The 20,854-nt window shown below is 41.3% G+C and overlaps 1 protein-coding gene across 8 annotated transcripts in view; it reads right to left on the bottom strand.

The window, feature by feature from the left end:
* The window catches only part of camk2d1 (calcium/calmodulin-dependent protein kinase (CaM kinase) II delta 1), a gene marked incomplete at its 3' end in the record, with an annotated part of 107,688 nt that overhangs the window by 19,640 nt on the left and 67,194 nt on the right, over window positions 1–20,854 (bottom strand). For all 8 annotated transcript variants that reach the window (XM_079295335.1, XM_079295330.1, XM_079295333.1 and 5 more), the window contains exons 7-12: window positions 13,127–13,229; window positions 11,816–11,899; window positions 8,048–8,142; window positions 1,830–1,952; window positions 1,607–1,690; window positions 1,360–1,402 (exon numbers count right to left, since the gene is read on the bottom strand). In XM_079295335.1, the coding sequence (XP_079151461.1) occupies window positions 1,360–1,402; window positions 1,607–1,690; window positions 1,830–1,952; window positions 8,048–8,142; window positions 11,816–11,899; window positions 13,127–13,229 (532 nt within the window). The remainder of the gene's footprint in view (window positions 1–1,359; window positions 1,403–1,606; window positions 1,691–1,829; window positions 1,953–8,047; window positions 8,143–11,815; window positions 11,900–13,126; window positions 13,230–20,854) is intronic.

Genomic DNA, 20,854 nt, shown 5'->3' with positions numbered 1-20,854 from the left:
CAATATCCGTGTGAGACACAAGCAGATGATTAGTGTCGGCAGGGAGAGCTGCACGGTGGTTCCATGCATCCTCTTACAGTCAGAGAGGTTTATTAACACGAGGGAATGGCATTGACATAGAATACCTTTTAGCAGCCATATTTTAGGAACATTAGAACCATAGTTATGACTCAAAAAAGTGTTCAATTCATAATACAAGGTACTAAAAATCACCCACTGTCCCAGACGTTATAGCCACTGTACCAGAGGTTAGACAGAAGGATCCCTGGTACTGTACATAACTAATAATTAAATACATTTAACAAACTAGTCTTAGTATATATATATATATACACCTTTAAATAATGTGTACAAATAGATAAACACATTATTATACAGGTGTTACATGTATACATCTGTAATACTGTATCATTATTGTAGCATTAGTATTTACATATTCAATGATTATTCATATCACAAATTATAATTATTGTGTATAATATTCTATACAGCTTCACTACATGAATATACACAAATAAATGATTAAATACATATGACTAGTAATAAGATAGAAATTATAAGTGATATTTACTGTTATTAATTATAAGTGGTAAGTCAACTTTTCTCTTATAAAATATACAAATCGTGGGTCTATATCAATAAAATATATAGATTTGGGTCTATATTCATAAAAGGGTATTGTGTCAATAGAAGCTAATTGCACAACCTACCAAAATCCATACTGAGTAGTATGCTTTTATTGTCCACCACCTTCTGATCATTTGCTTTTTCCATAAGCAATTTAAACATTTTGTAATTTTGACACATAAAAGGTTTACTTTCATGGCCACCAATGGATGCCTCATGTCAGCTGAGAGCCCAATACTAATACTGGTGCTTTAGTGAACATGCCTCAGTACCAAACCTCACTGTGAGAAAGAGGTCTTACCTTACATGAGTTACCACACAGGGGAAGGAAGAAAAAGACAAAAGTTAACACTATGGTCACTGTCATAACACGGCCAACTGAACATACACAAAACATGGACTTGAGTAAAACAAATGTAATCTTGGCTCTCATTTGTCATTCAGAGAAACATCAATAATGTTCCACTCGGTTTGAACGTCTTGCCCTCTAAAGGGACCTGAAGATGGGACTGCATCGATCTGTCTGGTCTGTCGGTCTCTGTTGATAGCAACTGAAAGAGCTGATTTGTTGCCCTCAGAATAGCAGCATTTAAACAATACATAAAAAACATAAAGACAGAGTTCAGGAGGTGTCAGTTGGGCCGAGCAGGACAGCATGTAGCACGCTATTGTAAGAGACCGATATTTTAGAAAGGCCTAGCAGGACATCAGTCTTCATTGGTTCAGTCCTACCTGAGAAGTTGCGAGTGGCCAGCATAGTAGTCAGGATAGCACCCTAGGGAGAGAGACATGGACACTAAGAGGGACAAACTCCTTTGTTTACATTGCCTAAAACGTTAGTGATTGTTGATTATTGTGATTCTACCAGCGTTTTTAAAGAGAAGACCAAATCTATTAACTTTCACATCAGAGTTGAATGCAGCATGTGACCAGTAGGTCGTCTGATGGATTTGCCCCATCTTGAATAGTTGTCACTCACCTTGAGTTTCCTTCTCGCGTTGAATTTCTTCAGGCACTCCACAGTTTCCTGTCTGTGCATCATGGAGGCCACCGTGGAGCGTTGCTGTAAACACAGAGAGTGTTCGGTGTTATAAGGTTTGTCCACAGGCATTTCTTTTGTTTGGAGAAGAGCTGTTTGATTGCATGTAGTGATGACTGAAAGAGCGGAGGTGAAAGTGTGTGTGTGTGTGTGCGACACCTACGCAGATCCAGGGGTGTTTGAGTGCATCAGTGGCGGTCACTCTCTTGGCTGGATTAATGGTGAGCATCTTGTTGATCAGGTCTTTGGCTTCTGGTGTCACTGTGTCCCACTCCGGAGAAGGGAACTGTTCGAGGAATGACGTTACAAAAAACAATAGTAACGTCTCAACAACCATTTAAAGTGTTTATATTTATTAGTGCTGGGCAAGTTAACCCATTATTATCGCGTTAACGCATTCATTAATTAACCCCGACAATTATTTTATCGCGTGTTAACGCATTTTGTTTCTTTTTTTTTCTTAAAAGACAAGAGACAATACAGACATAACAACAAGACAAAAACAACGCGTTAACTTGCCCAGCACTAAATAAATATATATATATGTATATATATATATATATATGTATATATATATATATATATATATACACATATATATATATTTATATACATATATATATATATTTATATGTATATATATATATGTATATATATTTATATATTAATATGTATATATATATATATATATATTTATATATTTATATGTATATATATATATATATATATTTATATATATATTTATATATATATATATATATATATATATTTATATATTTATATGTATATATATATATTTATATATATATTTATATGTATATATATATATATATATATATATATATATATATTTATACACACACACATATGCACCAGAGTCCCTTGTTTTACTGCAACAGGTCTGACAGTCTGGCCCGCTCAGTGATCCGGCGGATCTGTCTGCAGTGGGCTGGTGTCTGCTGGAGGCCCTGCTGGAGTCTGAGGCTCAGTCCACACTCCTACGCTACCATTGTTAAACACATATCTTTTGCTACGTTGACACTGAGCGTCCACACTAGGCCGGAGCTTTAGAGCACTGAAAACGCTCCCGAAAACGGATGCGAAAACTCCGGAGTTACCTCCTAGTGTGGAAGAGCGAAAAGTTTGGAAACGATGACGTAGACACTCTTAGCAGTCACAACGTGTCCTTCACTGATTGGTCACGCCCCTATCATGTGATCATTCCCGGGAAGAAAGTTCAAAGTTCAAAGTTCAAGTTCAAAGTTCACTTTATTGTCAAAGTTTCCACATGTGTTATGCATACAGAAAATTCGAAATGCCGTTTCTCGCAGTCCCACAGTGTAATATAGACATGAACATATAACATATAATAGAATAAAATAGAATAAAGTTAAGAACATAAGGGCCTAGATAAAGGATTAAACAAGTAGCAGCAGAGAATAAAAAGTGACTGGTGCTGATAAAAAGTGACTGGTGCTGATAAAAAGTGACTGGTGCTGGATGAGGGAAGGGGTGTGAGGGGGAGTAGATGTCCTGGTATGTTCCATTTGAGGCAGTGGGGAAAGGTGGGTGAGGGGGAGGGTAGAGAGGTCAGGGGAGAGATGGCAGGGGGGGAGAGAGGGGGAGCGAGAGGAGAGAGGGAGGGAGAGAGTTCAGCATCCTGACCGCCTGGTGGAAGAAGCTGTTCCTCAGCCGGGTAGAGCTCGAACGGAGACTGCGGAACCTTCTCCCTGAAGGCAGGAGGCTGAAGAGGCTGTTGGAGGGGTGGGTGGGGTCACCCGCAATGCCGAGTGCTTTGCGGGTGAGGCGGGTGTTGTAAATGTCCTGTAGTGTAGGGAGTGAGACTCCGATGATCCTCTGGGCAGAGTTCACAATGCGCTGCAGGCTCTTGCGGTTGGAGGCGGTGCAGCTTCCGAACCACAGCGTGATGCAGCTGCTGAGGATGCTCTCAGTGGCGCCTCGGTAGAATGAGAGCATGATGGGGGGGGGGGCTCCTGCTCGCTTGAGCTTCCTGATGAAGTACAGGCGTTGCTGGGCCTTCTTTGCCAGTGCAGTGGTGTTGCTGTTCCAGGTGAGGTCATCTGTGATTGTCACACCCAGGAATTTGGTGCTGCTCACCTGTTCCACAGCAGCACCATTGATGGTCAGAGGGAGGGGGGGTTGGGAGTGGGTTCTCCTGAAGTCAACAACAATCTCCTTTGTTTTCCCCACATTGAGGAAGAGATTGTTATTTTGGCACCAACGGACCAGCTGGTTCACTTCCTTCCTGTAGTTAGTCTCATCGTTGTGGCTGATGAGACCTACCACGGTAGTGTCGTCAGCGAACTTCACGATGTGGTTGGAGCTGTAGTTGGGTTTACAGTCATGGGTCAGCAGGGTGAAGAGAAGGGGGCTGAGCACACAACCTTGGGGGGCCCCCGTACTCAGTGTTAGTGTGTTCGAAGTGTTGTTGTTGACCCGAACAGCTTGTGGTCTCTCTGTGAGGAAGTCCAACAACCAGTTGCAGAGAGAGGGGCTGAGGCCCAGGTCTGTAAGTTTACACACAAGCTGCTGGGGGATGATTGTATTGAATGCTGAGCTGAAATCTATGAACAGCATTCTGACGTAGGAGTTCTTAGTGTCCAGGTGTGTGAGGGCTGGGTGTAGAGCGGAGGAGATTGCATCCTCTGTGGACCGTTTAGTTCGGTAAGCAAACTGAAACGGGTCCAGGGAGGGAGGAAGGGTGGATTTGATCTGCTTCATGACCAGCCTTTCGAAACACTTCATGATGGTAGAAGTCAATGCGACGGGGCGGTAGTCGTTGAAGCAGGCTGGAGATGACTTCTTCGGCACAGGAATGATGGTGGTTTCCTTGAAGCACGTGGGAACAACAGCCTGGCTCAGGGAGGTGTTAAAGATGTCGGTGAGGACATCCGTGAGCTCCTCTGCGCAGTCCCTCAGCACACGACCAGGAATGTTGTCAGGTCCCGCAGCCTTGCGGGTATTAATCCTCAGCAGTGTGCTCCTCACACTGGCTGGGGACAGGCACAGAGCCTGGTCGTCGGTGGGGGGGGTGGTTTTCTGCGCAGGTGTGTTGTTCTGTGCTTCGAAGCGTGCAAAGAAGCCATTGAGGTTGTTAAGCAGGGAGGTGTGACTGTCACAGGTCTGTGGCGGTAGTTTGTAGTCCGTTATGGTCCTAATGCCCTGCCACAGGCTCCGTGAGTCCCTGCTGTCTTTGAAATGTCCTGTGATTTTCCTGGTGTACAGTCGTTTAGCTTTCCTGATGCCACGGCACAGGTCAGCCCTGGCTGCTCCCAGCCCAGCTGGGTCTCCAGCTCTGAAGGCGGTGTCGCGAGCCTTGAGCAGTGTGCGGACCTCCCCTGTCAGCCATGGCTTCTGGTTGGCTCGGATGGTGATGGCTCTGGTGGTAGTTACATCATCAATGCACTTGGTGATGTAACCTGTGACTGTCTCTGTGTATTCTTGAATGTTAATGTGATGGTTGTAGGTGGCTGCCTGCTTGAACATGTCCCAGTCTGTGGTACCAAAGCAGTCCTGAAGTGCAGCTGTACTGTCCTCTGGCCACACCCGTACCTGTTTTGAAACCGGTTTGGTAACCTTTACCCTAAAGCTCTGTAGGCCGGTTTCAGCAAGACCGTGAGGTGGTCGGAGAGGCCAATGTGGGGGAGGGGGGACGCCTTGTACGCTCCCTTGATCGATGTGTAGACTAGGTCTAATTTGTTGTTTTCCCTGGTTGGAAAATCAACATGCTGGTATATTTTAGGCAGAACAGTTTTTAGGTTAGCATGGTTGAAGTCTCCAGCAACGATGAGAATGCCGTCTGGGTGTGCTGTCTGTTGCTCACTGATGGCTCTGTAAAGTTCACTGAGTGCCTCCTCTCTGTCCTTGTTGTTGGGGCTCGGAGGTATATAAACAGCCACCAGTAGAATGGCTGAAAACTCCCTCGGCAGGTAAAAAGGGCGGCACTTTAAAACCATAAACTCCACCAGCGGGGAACAGTGTTGGTTAACAACAATAGCGTCTCGACACCAAGCATCACTGATGTAAACACACACACCGCCGCCGCGGGACTTTCCCACGCTAACTATGTCTCTGTCTGCTCGGTAGCATGTTAGCTTGTCCAGTTGAATAGCGGAGTCCGGGATGTTGTGGTGGAGCCATGTTTCCGTGAACACGTAAACACAGCAGTCCCTCACCTCACGCTTGGTTCTGAGTAGCCGTATATTGTCCATCTTGTTGTCCAGTGAACGGACATTTGCCATGAGTAATGTTGGAATTGCCGGCTTGTGTGGGCTAGCCGCTAGCCTAGCCCGGATACCTCCACGCTTTCCCCGCTTTTGCTTCCTTTCGCACCGCTTGCGCGGTCTCCTTACCGGGTGGGGGTTGACACAATGGGGGGAGCAGAGAAGTCCCAGGCTGCTAAGATCCACGGAGAGTTTGGCTTCCAAGTTGAAGAAAGTTGTACTTTTTCCAAGAAGAAACTCACCGCTGTATTGTTGTGTTTTGCGATATAAGTCCGTCGGGCATGACGAACACAGCGGCAGACTAGACAAACTAGACGAAAAAGACGAAAAAGACGAAAACACTGTTTTTCCGGGACCGCGAGTGGCCGCTGCGACTGCTCGCGCCGCCAACATGAGTCCAACCAAAAATGTATCTCTGCATTTGACCCATCCCTGTATATAGGGAGCAGTGGGCTGCCAGTGATCAGCGCCCGGGGAGCCGGGGGTTCAGTGTATTGCTCAGGTACACTTCGACACGTGACACGTCCCAGTCGGGGATCGAACCGTTGACCTTCCGGTTCCCAGACGACCCTCTTAACCCAGTGAGCCACGGTCGCCCCTTACAAACAAACGACAACAGCATTGATTACCGATCGACTACCAGGTTCATTTAACATGGACAACTGATTACAGGTGTTGCTGACCATGTTGTCTTTAGCAGCTGTTGTTCAGCTGTTCAGTCTGCATTTTATAATTCTGCTACTGCCGACATGTGGAGGAAGCAGCTGTTGGAGCGATGAGCGGCGTTATCAGCCCTACGGAGCGGACGTCTGAAGTCACTGTTAGCGGCATTGAGGAGGACGGCCACAAAACAGAGGACTTTCCTTTTCTTATTCATGCTTATTTTGTTCTGCACAACTATTGTGAAGTCCACAGATAAAATGTAAAGGAACAAAACATGTATTGCTCTCCAGTAGGACAGAGACTTCAGCCACCAGCAGAGCTACGATTGAGAACAGACAACAACGGAACCGAGAGGAAACAAGTGAGATGTGTGTTGACCTCATTTATGACCCATAATCTAGTAAACCTTTATGTGTCAGTGTTAATATTAAAGTCAATTTGATTTGTGTGTGTGTGTGTGTGTGTGTGTGTGCGTGTGAGAGTGAGAGTGAGTGAGTGAGTGAGAGAGATGCAGCAAGTTTGAAAACTAAAACTTCGAAAACTTTTTTGAGTTTACAGAGGAAGAGTTTAGAGGAACATTTTAAGTCATTATTAAAGACTACTTTATTACTCTGTTGTTTTTTTAACCAAGCAACCAATCTACTTCCTGTTTACACAAGCACCTGCATGCCCAGTGTACGTGAATAGTCACGTGATATTGGTTTTCAGGCTCGTTAGTCTGGATGGAAATAATTTCTAAAACGATGCAGAAACGCCGTGTAGATGGAGATTCATTTTGTTTTAAAACTTTGGTTTTAAACGAAAACGTATTCGTGTGGATGTAGCCTGAGCTGAAGAAGTTTCTGGTGAACCTGCAAGATTTCATCTAATTTTGCTGGAATCTGACCCGGTGGCACAGATGACAAGCATTAAGAACAACTATTTAGAAAAAGACAATCTTCTCTCTGATGGTCCCTCTTCGTATGTAGGACATGGACATGCCTTGAATGTATGGTGGAGGCCTGACTAAAGTGTTCAATGCATTTCCTTCCTCCAATTTGTAAAGTTGTTATTTTAATCAAACACCTACATTGTTTACATCCATGTTTGCTGGCTTGCAGTCATCTTCCCTTTTTGTTGGAACATTGCTACTTTTCCTGAAGTGTAAACAGCCACCAAATGTAGAGTTGTGGAACAATGTGAAAATATTGGCAAAACAGTGCATCATGTCATCTGTGTGCTCAGGTGTGTGCATGTACAAAACGGGGACCCACTCATCACAACATTGACCAGCACATAGTGGTGCAAAACATGGTAGGGTACTTCTCTCATCAGAATACCAAAGTGAGGTGATGTATTGGCTCTGTTATTGAAATGTTTAAAACAAAGCCCAGCGCTATTGGAGTGTTTGCGATGATGTAGCACATCCCGACTCCGCCCCGGTTGCTATTACACATTGATTTAAAGAGAGTGTGTGTGTCAGTATAAAACTCACATCATAAGCCCCAGCTTTGATCTGCTGGTAGAGTCTGTGCTGGTCCTCATCCCAGAATGGAGGGTATCCCACCAGGAGAATGTAGAGGATCACGCCTACACACACAAAATCAGTGTGATCATTCAATACATTTCAGAGCCGACTCTCTGAGAACCTACAAATGGTGGTAATGCACCAATTAGCTGAATGCCATCCGCCGTAAAACAAGAACATACAACAATGTTAAGGACTCAATTATCACATCCAACAGTCTGTAAAGTTGTGGTGAAACATGGAAAATCAAGAAAACTTATTTTAGTTTTCTCTATTTGAAACATCTGTGTTTGGTTGTGTTTTCTCTATTTGAAACACATCTGTATTTGGTTGTGTTTTCTCTATTTGAAACACATCTGTGTTTGGTTGTGTTTTGTCTATTTGAAACACATCTGTATTTGGTTGTGTTTTCTCTATTTGAAACACATCTGTATTTGGTTGTGTTTTCTCGATTTGAAACACATCTGTGTTTGGTTGTGTTTTCTCTATTTGAAACACATCTGTGTTTGGTTGTGTTTTCTCTATTTGAAACACATCTGTATTTGGTTGTGTTTTCTCTATTTGAAACACATCTGTGTTTGGTTGTGTTTTCTCTATTTGAAACACATCTGTTTGGTTGTGTTTTCTCTATTTGAAACACATCTGTATTTGGTTGTGTTTTCTCTATTTGAAACACATCTGTGTTTGGTTGTGTTTTCTCTATTTGAAACACATCTGTATTTGGTTGTGTTTTCTCTATTTGAAACACATCTGTGTTTGGTTGTGTTTTCTCTATTTGAAACACATCTGTTTGGTTGTGTTTTCTCTATTTGAAACACATCTGTATTTGGTTGTGTTTTCTCTATTTGAAACACATCTGTGTTTGGTTGTGTTTTCTCTATTTGAAACACATCTGTGTTTGGTTGTGTTTTCTCTATTTGAAACACATCTGTGTTTGGTTGTGTTTTCTCTATTTGAAACACATCTGTGTTTGGTTGTGTTTTCTCTATTTGAAACACATCTGTATTTGGTTGTGTTTTCTCTATTTGAAACACATCTGTGTTTGGTTGTGTTTTCTCTATTTGAAACACATCTGTGTTTGGTTGTGTTTTCTCTATTTGAAACACATCTGTGTTTGGTTGTGTTTTCTCTATTTGAAACACATCTGTTTGGTTGTGTTTTCTCAATTTGAAACACATCTGTGTTTGGTTGTGTTTTCTCTATTTGAAACACATCTGTGTTTGGTTGTGTTATCTCTATTTGAAACACATCTGTATTTGGTTGTGTTTTCTCTATTTGAAACACATCTGTGTTTGGTTGTGTTTTCTCTGTTTGAAACACATCTGTATTTGGTTCTGTTTTCTCTATTTGAAACACATCTGTGTTTGGTTGTGTTTTCTCTATTTGAAACACATCTGTTTGGTTGTGTTTTCTCTATTTGAAACACATCTGTATTTGGTTGTGTTTTCTCTATTTGAAACACATCTGTGTTTGGTTGTGTTATCTCTATTTGAAACACATCTGTATTTGGTTGTGTTTTCTCTATTTGAAACACATCTGTATTTGGTTGTGTTTTCTCTGTTTGAAACACATCTGTATTTGGTTCTGTTTTCTCTATTTGAAACACATCTGTGTTTGGTTGTGTTTTCTCTATTTGAAACACATATGTGTTTGGTTGTGTTATCTCTATTTGAAACACATCTGTGTTTGGTTGTGTTTTCTCTATCTGCAACACATCTGTATTTGGTTGTGTTATCTCTATTTGAAACACATCTGTGTTTGGTTGTGTTTTCTCTATCTGAAACACATCTGTATTTGGTTGTGTTTTCTCGATTTGAAACACATCTGTATTTGGTTGTGTTTTCTCTATTTGAAACACATCTGTGTTTGGTTGTGTTTTCTCTATTTGAAGCATTTTTCCTAAATGCTGTGCATGTGTTGGTGAAGATGTCTCTGGACCACAATAAGATGAGAATTCAAGAACACAATTATTTAGGATTTCTAAATAAAGACCAGTGTGGTAACAGACACACACTAAGTGCTTGTGTTTGCTGGTGGTTTTTGATTGGCTAGACCAGCGGTTCCCAAACTTTTTAGGCCGTGCACCCCCTTCTACATCCCGACCGGGTTCACGCACCCCCAATCTCCCACACCTTAAAAAAAAAGAAGCAACAGAGCCTATTCATAGCCTCATAGAAATCGGACCAATGAGAGAACAGTTTGCTCACGCGTGGCGTTTGTTTACAATATTTAGTCCGCTGTTAAATGTTGCAGTGTGAACACAAACCGAACAAAGGGGCAACTGCAACATTGTATCATATTAATCCCTGAATCGGAACAAAGCAAACGAACTGAAGGTGTGAAAACGCCCTGAAACACGGCAACAAAGTATCAATAACTTTCAGTGACACAAGGCGTCACTTTTAAAGAGCAATACGGATGCGAGCACACACGCACAGGCTCAGAGGCAGATTATCACATTTAATTTACAATTAACCACACATGAATGAGACTGCAGTTGTTTTTGGCTGTTTTGTAACTCCTCCAATTTGGATATAAACAATGTAAGGGGCTTTTGACTTGCACTGGCATGCTGGTGTTCAGGTGGCGACGTAAATAAGAGCTTCAGACTGTTAGCCAGAACCTCACTGCACACCACGCACTGTGGCTTTGGGCAATCTGCGTTGCCAATCCAAGTGAAGCCCAGACACAGATACTTTTCATCATATTTCCTCTTTTTTTTCCCAGTCTGATGCTCACTCGTTTCCTCTTTTTTACCTTGACTCCGCGATGGGCCTATGTGCTCCCCATTTGTCTGTGCTATCCCTTCCTCCTTCCTCCGTCTCATCTTCCTCTGACTCCCATTCGATTTCTTCTGCCGGTCTCTCCCCAACGCACCTCTCCGATTCCTCTCTCTCTCTCTCATGACTGATCGCTTCAGATGTCCCACCTGACAGTTTCCCAGATTTTCAGCCAGTTTATCATATTTGCATGAATGTTGCTGAATGAATGAAGTTAGCTGAGGTTAGCTGCACAAGCTAGGCTAGCTCGTGTACGTAAAAGACAGGAGCTGAAGTGCATTTATTTATTAAATTGTAGGTTTTTAATTTTAAATTGAAATCGTACAAGGGGGATTTTTATAATTCATGTAACCGAGCGTCTTGGGTTTGTGTATAAGGGCACTTATTATACAGTAGTAACTGGAGTCGGGAGATTAGACATCTTGTATCAGCCCACAGCTACTCTCTTTATTATTGATTTCTCCTTTGGCCAGAGGCGGGGGTTGCGCCTTCGCTACGGTAACCCTCAAGGGACATATCATCGTCAACACCAGAACGACAAACATGAGACAGTCACAATCATGTTTTTATTTTGTGAAAATGATATTTAATATTAATTATTACACCATTAGACCACCATTACATTTTTCCTCTCGCGCACCCCCTAGAGGCAGCTCACTTTGGGAATCCCTGGGCTAGACGGTTTCCAGGAAAAGATGAAAGTGCCTCTATCTGAGGACGAGACAGGCTGACCACAAACACAACACCGGCTATTGTGTCTGTGGACTCAGTGAGTCAGCACAGGTGTGTTGAAAGGAGCATGTGTGTTTGATATCTCAGGTCCAGTGTTTTAGCACTGTGTATACTTTGGAATTGACTGTTTCATGCCATGATGTCTGTGTACAAATAAAAATAAGCAGTTGCTTCCCTCGGCCTCCCCCAAATCAACAAACCAGCAGTTAGCTCAGGGTCTTACCACATGCCCACATGTCTACTGGCTTGCCGTATGGATCTTTCCTCAGCACCTCTGGAGACAGGTACCCCGGTGTACCAGCAAAACCTGGAATACACACACACACACACACACACTTTTCATAAAATACCCCTCTATTTTAAGAAAAGCTTTGACAATATCACTCATTAATTGTTTAGCCCGATAAGGAATTCTCCACCTGCTCTATTTCGAAGTCTATCAAAAGCTTTTAAGGACCCTCTTCTTAAAACAAAACATTTCACAGTAGCTAAGGATCAGTGGTCCAATACAGTGAAGTTCATGAGCGAGGTTTGTGACCAGCAACATGCAGCCTACTTGAAACAAAAAAGCCTTAAAGTAGCAGCAGACCCTTTGAGACGTAGTAGGACTAGTACTAAAGTCAGAAGATGAAGTGAACTGGTTCCAGATGGAGGCTGCAGCTGAGGGGAATAGACCAATTATTTCTCTGTTCTACAGGGAACATGGAGAAGAAATAGGTCTGAAATATGTCCAATCCAAAGTTGATATAAGAGCCGAGAGCAGTGGCGCACCTAGTCCCTTTAGACAGGTACACAGGGCGGCATTGGTAAAATAGCATAATTGAAGAGGTTCATTGAATTTTGCCATTTAAGGAAATACAAAACTAGGACAAAAATCTCAATAGTTCAGTTTTCTTCAATTAGCTCAGTAAGACCTTTCATGAGAAAAAGTGCATGAATGTTAGATTGTAATCTGAGAGAAAATCAAACATTTAGAGAGGTGTGAAATAGGATGTGTGCATCTGAGAGGATACAGATTGTTTTACTTTTTAAAAGGGGGATGGATTTTTGACGTAAAATTATTCTTCAGTGTGTACATATGTAATTCTAAATAGATCTGTTTACAGACTGCATTTTCTATTTGTGTAAGGACCTGGAACAAATACTGTGATGACTATGAAGCATGATAACAGCAAAAAAACCTGCTTCCCATCTATCTATATGATAGAAAACCCGTTGGGAAAATATTTAAATAATAATAATCACACCTGAAGAAAAAGAAGAAAAAAAACAATAGTATTCATGAAAATGGGCCTTTTGGTTTTGGGCATTTTTTGACAGAACTAAAGATCAGAAGATCCCATCAACATGGTCCCTACACCCCTAGAACACAGACACTTTTAATTCTAATTAAACTATCCAAGAGCTATGTATATCAGCTCAAACATTCCCATTGATCAATAGTATTGAAATAAAAGGAGTGAAAACTCATAAAAAATCAACCAAGAGTTCATTCCTTCATGACAAACTCATTTAGAAAGTTGCATATACTCACCGAACCATGCCTGCTGTTCTCCCTGCACCTCAATAGCCAGGCCAAAATCTGCCAGTTTGACCGCTGCCCCTTTCAACTTGCTGGCTAAGAGTAAATTCTCTGGCTTGAAGTGAAGAGACACAGAAAAAAAACTTTCAGTACCTTGCACAAATACAGTGATATCATTGTAAAATGAAAATAATCATGACTGAGGTAAAGCCTTTCAGATTTTGTTGTGTTTTTGTTGCGGGCAGCTCAAAGGCTTTTAAGCAGCAGGAAGGGCTGTCAGAGTTCACAGAGTGACAACATTACGGACGGATGTCTCACAGTGAGTTTGAGCAGTCAGGACTAATAGCTGAGCTACAGGCCAACTGAAGCAGCTGTCCAGTCTGAAGGACACATGTCTACTGGAGTCAGAGTCCAGCCTCCACACACACACACACACAACGTCACGACTGAACCTCAACGTAATCAGGCTCAACATGAGTCAGTCAGGAGCCACGGCAGACTTCGGACTTGTGGCATTGGGTGGATGCCATTCAACAAGATGCTGGCGGGTCGTCGAAGTGTGTGTGTGTGCCTGGCTGGTGGAGACGGACTGGTTGAGAGAGACGGACACTGACTCATGCCAAACCCCAGCAGGAGCTTCACAAATGTTCGGAGAGGATGAATAATGTATTTGCTGACATTTTCAAAAGCGGTTTCCTTGATGCAGCCAAATGGGAGATGATTCAGAATGACTGAGCTGTAACGTAATAACAATAAAAGTGAAGCTGCTTTTACAATTACACCAAGTTATCTTAAAAACAGTGTTCACTCTGGTTGTATGTCATTAAGGGCCACGGAAGCCGTAATTCATTCTGAGCCTCTCACATATATTAATTATTTTATTTCACTCTAACATACTGTTTAACAGATATTGCTACGTGTAAAGAAAAGTTGGAGCCCATTGCCCTCATCGGCGAGTTTTGTATTTCCTCACTTGACAATCCCTGTAGTTAGGATTTAACTGATGCTATTGCAGCATCTACGCTCACCTCTTGAGAAGCTACAGTTGTTTTGAACAGTCGCCTCTCAGTGTCTTTGAAGACATCTAAATCCTGCTTGTGGCTACCAGTAGCTCCTCACAGGGTGCTGATTGGTCCACAACACTGGGGTTCAAACGCATTGCTTGAAGATGGGTTTTTGTGGGATATCGTGAGAAACCAGCTGTTGTGCAAGCTAATGGAGAAGCCCTTTTAATCCCAACAGATAGAAGTGTCATCGTGACTCCCTCAAATGTAGTGTGGATATGCAAACCTGTCTCCTAAGAAAATTACGCTTGCATTCTAATGTGCAACAGCAAATCAATTTTGAGGCAATTTTCTTTTCATCAACATAAAAATGTTGTCATGAAAGTTTCTGCAAATACACAAAACGTTCTGATCTGCAAATTATGTTAAAGTTGTTTCAACAAAAACATTGTCTTGTAGCCACTACAGCATGATTGACATTTGATGTTTAGGCAACTGCCAGCTGTCAGTTCAGGTTTGGCAAAGTAAATAGCAAAGCACAACACGGGTGGGTTTGCTTCATTAATATGTAGATATAAATATTTAAAACCAGCATCTTTCTAACCTAAACAAAGTGTTTTTGTTGCCACCATATAACTCAGAGGATCTTTGCCAGTGAAGCTGCCATTTGGCTGAACAGATAAGTAGTAGATAAATGAATTTGTTTTGCTTTGTCCCTCCCTTTTAAACGTGATTTGTTTGTAACGAAACATGTTTCTGGTTCTGGATCATTGATGATACAGAAAGAGGCTTCCTGTCTATATTCTCAGAAGGTACACCTGAGAAGCCACATTAGGCTCTATGGAGAATTTGGTGATCACATTCAAATGTTATTCCTGTCAATCTCAAGATTTGCTAAAGAGTGAAGATGATCTGTCGATACATCGGAGGCCTTGTATTAATGAGCAGACAAAGACCCAGACCAGGACACCTGTTGCCTCCAACTGTCCTGACACACCTGCTTGCTTTTGTGTCCTTCTTTCACACACACATATATATATATATTAGTGCTGGGCAAGTTAACGCGTTCATTTCGCGTTAATGCATTCATTAATTAACACCAACAATTATTTTATCGCGCGTTAACGCATTTTTTAAAATTTATTATAATTTTAATTCTTTTTTTTTTTTTTTTTTAACTGAAAGACAAGAGACAATATATATACATAACAACAAGAGGATGACAAGAACAGTGGGATAAAAGCCAGCAAACATCCTATCTCATCCTATCTCATCCTACTGTCTCATGTTTATGGTTTTCTATTGGAGATATGATGTCCCTTCAGGGTTGCCGTAGAGAAAAGGCGACTTCCGCTGCTCTCCCTGGAGACTACTGGACATCGCTGGTAAAGTCAGCAGACACTCAGATCTCCGTGGTCAACTCAGCAGACACTCACATGTTAGTGCACCTACATGCTGACATTCACCGTAAACGCATTTAAACGGCACAGATCGGGAGCGAGCGAAGGACTTTGAAAGTTAGCAGAAACATTAACGTGAGACAACATCCGGTTTCTTCAGACGAACATCCGGTTTTCAGAATAAGATGCCAACAAAGTATGAATTATATTCACATTAAGTATGAAACATGCTGCCTGCATCTCGTGAACCAAATGTTATTGCCCTTTTGTTCATATAGCAGTACTTTTAAAATAAAAGTGCGCAATACACTACTTTTGAATTCATGGTTGAACTTTGCCATAACAATGCAATTAATCGCAAAAATCCATGCGATTAATCGCGATTAAATATTTTAATCGTTTAATCGTCAATATATATATATATATATATATATATATATATATATATATATATATATATATATATATATATATATATATATATATATATATTAGTAGGGGTGTAACGGTTCAGAAAACTCACGGTTGGGTTGGGTACGATACAGTGGAGCCACGGTTCGGTACGTTTCGGTACAGTAGAAAACTATAAATGCCAGAGAAATGTACTTGATTTTAAAATATATTTATTCATTACAACTAACATCATGAAGTTATTCTTTGACTTTGAACAATGATGGAACTATACCTGAGTGACCCATCTTCTGGGGTGTCTTCTTAGCAACACATAAGCATAAAAAACAAAAGCTGCTCCTTAATGTTATGTAGTATTGTTACTTACATCTTGCTTACATCTTGTATTGTTACTTACATCTTGCTTACATCTTGTATTGTTACTTACATCTTGCAAACGAGATTTTTAATCTCAATGGGACTACCTGGTTAAATAAAGGTTTTTAAAAAAACCTGCTAGGGGGAATAAAATCAATCAAAAGGGAAAAGAGAGAGGGAGGATTCTGGGTAAATGCATTCATCAGCATCATGCAGTCATTGCAAACGCTCCTCACCATCGGTTTACCTCCGCCCCTTCTCACCATTCTCTTACCCTCAACTTGGGTCTCATTTTGGTCCTTAGGGCCATCATTTCTGTTAGTTAACAATTGATTCCCAAATGAAATGTCAAGAGCTAGAAACACAGACATTGCTAAAAAGAAGTCCGAGAAGGGGGTCAGATGATCAGCCAACTTTTAAACAAACCCTGAAGTTCGCTAGACTTGTTTGGAGGGCAAACCGTACCATTATTACCCGTTTGTTGTTAACATCCATTACAGTTTACAGTCGGACTTCCTGGTTTAACTGTGACCTTGTAAGAAATTTGAGCATAGAACTGTGTGTTTAGTAGATATAATGAAAGTGTTTAATAATTCATAATTAAGAATTCATAAATAGTCATAATCATAAGTGTATTGGGAATGCATAATTAAGATAAACATAAAGTGTTTTAGGATTAGTAGCTGAAAGACATGAAGCTTCTGCCAAGTTGCAGAAGTTTAACATTTATACTGAAGGATTATCATAGAAGGGATTAAGCCATAACTGACAGTCTATGAATGTGTTAGAAACTCAGGGAAAGAGAGTCATGAAGACAGGCGTTTACAGAAGTGCACAGGGAAGTTAGCTAATAGGAATTGGGATAAACGGAAGGGGAGGAGTTGCGAACGGATATGAGGGCGGGAGATAGAAAGTGTTTTTCTGCCTCTTTTTAGCGTGTGGTTGCCTGGGACGGCTGTGTCATGGGACCAGAGGTAGTTTTTTCCAAAGTGGGTTAATATTGTAATATTTCTTAGGAGTAATTTACTCCATTGTGTAACTGTAATCGTACTTGCATCAGTGGGATTAAATTCCTGTTAATTGTAAACCAGTTTTGGTAGATTTATTGTTGCAGCGTATCGACTGTACAAAGCAGCGGACACGTGCTCTGGCCTCCTCGCTGTGGAACAGACTCAAACTTCCACAACCTACTTATGGTTTACCGCCTGAACATATTTGCTGGGTATACATACTCAAAGACATGACTGTTTCTGCATTTGTTTCTGCAATGTGCAGTTGATATCAGATTGATCAGGAGTTATGCTCCTTCCTTGCTACTGGTGTGCAATGGCTGTAATTGGATTCTGTAATACAGCAAGTCATCATGCTAATAGAATTACTGGCCGGCTAAACCAGGCTGGGGTTCTGCTTCGGTCTGGAGGACGACTACTATTACTGACAAAGGCACAAACTCAACCTGCTGGCAAACACAAACAACTTCTCCCCAGGTTTTAAAATCTTTATCTCAAAGGAGAATATCAGAGATTATCCGACAATTTACTCTCACTAGTAATTGCACATAACTGGGATTTTCTTTCAGACCAAAATTAGAGAGATAAGGAAATAGCAATGGTGATTAAAAATAAGAAATACAATTATTTTGTGTGTTCTATTTTATCTAAATATTCTACTGATGATGCTCTAAATGCAGCTTTCTCCTAATATTCTGTTACAAATATAACCAACTGTCTCCGGTGTGGGAGAACTACTTAACATCCAGTTGTAAATGTCGTTGTGGAGGATAGCAAAAAGTAAAAATACTTTAACTTTGGACAGCAATGTAGTCCACCATTACCACTGCCGTTATCGAATTTTACAGTCCTGCCCTTGTTCACCAAAATTATATTGTCTGCCTGATTCCATGTGAATGCAGCATAAAACAAGTCAGTGAACTACGGATGGGTGGCTGAGTAAGGTGTTGGTCCACCATGAAACTCCAGAACAGCTTCATAACTCTGTCATAGCTTCTGAGTCTCTAAACTCTACTACCAAACACCCGTTGATGCTGATGGAGAAACACTTTGAAATCTCCCGTAAGTGTCATCACAGACCGTGACGGCATGACATATAATTCCTAATACTTTCCTACTCATCAAACCATTCAGTGAGCCCTTGTGTGTAGAAGCATGGGCATTTATTCAGGTTCTTTCTTTAATTTGTCATTTGTCTGTGTGTGGATTTTTCAGATTCTTAACATTACAGAACATGCATTTGTTTGCCAGGTTTTTGTCCAAAGGGACATACAAATGAGGAACAATCCAAGCCAAAGCAGATCAAAGAGAAGCCTTTAACAGCAAGTGCTGAGCATATTGGGTGAGTAATTGGGTCCTCAGCACTGATCTGTTGTGTTTTAGTGGTGGTCAGAATTCAAACTGAGATATTGGTACTTTATGAGTGAGTTTCCTCTGGTTTAAAGCTCTGAAAAAGCTAGGAAGTGGATCTTAAGGGGAACTACACAGATTGTACACATCAAAGTTTGTTGAAAACGTCTTATGGAGCACTTCTGCATATGTCATTTAAAAGTTATACAAATCCTTTGTCTCCAGAGGGAGTTGTGAGAAGTCTGATAAAGGCTCTCAAGGGATGTCTCTTGAGTCTGCGTCAGTTGAGACTCAACACTGCAAGTTTGAGAAATAAATACACCTAGAGGTAAAGGGTTAGAAAGAAGCGATCAAACCAGATCTCTGTAGCTCAAGGAGGGCAGCTCAAGGCTACATTGGTCACAACTACCATCATGTAATATGTTCTGTAGCAGGCCTGAATGGGCCATTACTGCTCCACAAAAACAAACACGTGTCGAAACTCTTCACATAAACTTTAGAGCTTTACAAGAACTTTATTAAGACAGCTATGTGTTACTTTCCTGTTTGCTCGTATTTCCTCAAAACCCTTATCTTGAGAAATGAAATCACATGAATACACACACAATGTGGCAAACAGTGTTTTGGAGCCCCTGCTCTGCAGCTTGCTTATTTGTTAAGGTTGTATTTGTATTGCTTTGTGTTTCTGCAGTGAGCCATAGCAGATGCTTGGCAACAGCCAATCAGAGTGCAACGAGGTCAGTCGGCAAATGCAAAATCTGAGCTTATTATTGCTGTGTATAAACCAAACCTCAGACACACCTGGTTCATTTGATTAGCAAATCAGAGCTTTAGGAGCAAACACAGGGAGAAAAAGCAGCATGAAAGATGGAGACCACTGTGGAAGTAATGTTCACTAATGTCGAATCAACGTTTCACCATGATGAGACTTTTGACCTCAGTTAAATGCATTCAAATAGTCCATATCAGAAGTGACCCGAACCCCATATTGCATCTGTATCCTTCAATTAGAAATAGTTCTATGACCCAGTTAGAAGATGGTGTTTGAGTACATTAACCAACTTTACTACTATAAGTGGGCATCCTCCATGGATGTACATTATTCTCCAAATGCAGCCAAAACCACACTGGGAAACAGGGGAAGTTGTATTTCAGGAGAAAATAACTTGAGCAAGATAACTTGTTCAAAGAACTAAAGTCTCAATGCCAGCAATCCTGCAGTCATTTAACGATGGGCATAATCATTTTAACTACAACTACAAAGGTGCAATCAGTGTACGCAGACCTCCGTTAGGCGTCTGCAACGACCACTGCTGTGGGATTGAATGAATACGACTCACAATGGGCTGTGAGGCATCATAAAACACACTTCAATCAAACTCAATAACAAGCAGTGATGTATGCGATGTCATGACTAAATAATTGCTTTTTATATTATTAAACATCTTTCAGTCAGTATCAGTCCTCCCTCTGCTGATTCACTGCATGCAGGTACCGCTGGTAGAGGGAGGAGCAGCTGCTTTGACGTTTCTATGAGCCAAGCTAGCGCGCTGTGCTTGTGTAAAACAGCAGCGGTGGATGAGAGACTGCAGACAGATCACACTGAATAATCACTTTTCTACATGTTTATGCTTGTTCAACAGATGGATAAAGAATTGGCTTTTTGATTGTGAAGGTTTTATTGCAACAGTAAAGAGCGTAGTTGTCATCACCTAGAGCAGTGATTCTCAACTGGTGGGTCGCCTGACAAAAAAAAGAAGGAAAAAAAAAAAGTTGTGATTTTATTTTGAAGGGTATTTTTTATGCAGCGGAATTATTCCTGCATTTACGGCACTTGTTCAGCAGTGCAGGAAAAATACAGACCAGTGCTTTGTGAATCGCATCACGTGATGAAGCTCATCCAATCAAATATGGGTATTCTGACAAGTTTCCTGACTTGAGTGAGATGTACACACACCGTGACACAAGGGGGAGATACGAGGATACAGAAGGCAGAGCAGGTCTGTTGAAGTGTGAGTTGTGAAAGTCAAATCATAGGATGATTTCTAAAAGAGAGAAATGTCCAGAGAGACCAGAGTTATTACACTCTGACTGGACAGACTCATAGAGGTGAATTCTTCAAACACTAATTTCTCCTTTTGGAAGATGAGAAAAATATAATATTGTGGCTTTTTCACTTCACACTGAATGAACTGAATTTAAAGCTGC

The sequence above is a fragment of the Melanostigma gelatinosum genome (assembly GCF_949748355.1).
Source record: "Melanostigma gelatinosum genome assembly, chromosome: 23".
NCBI lineage: Eukaryota > Metazoa > Chordata > Actinopteri > Perciformes > Zoarcidae > Melanostigma > Melanostigma gelatinosum.
This window is presented reverse-complemented; position numbering and strand designations above follow the sequence as displayed.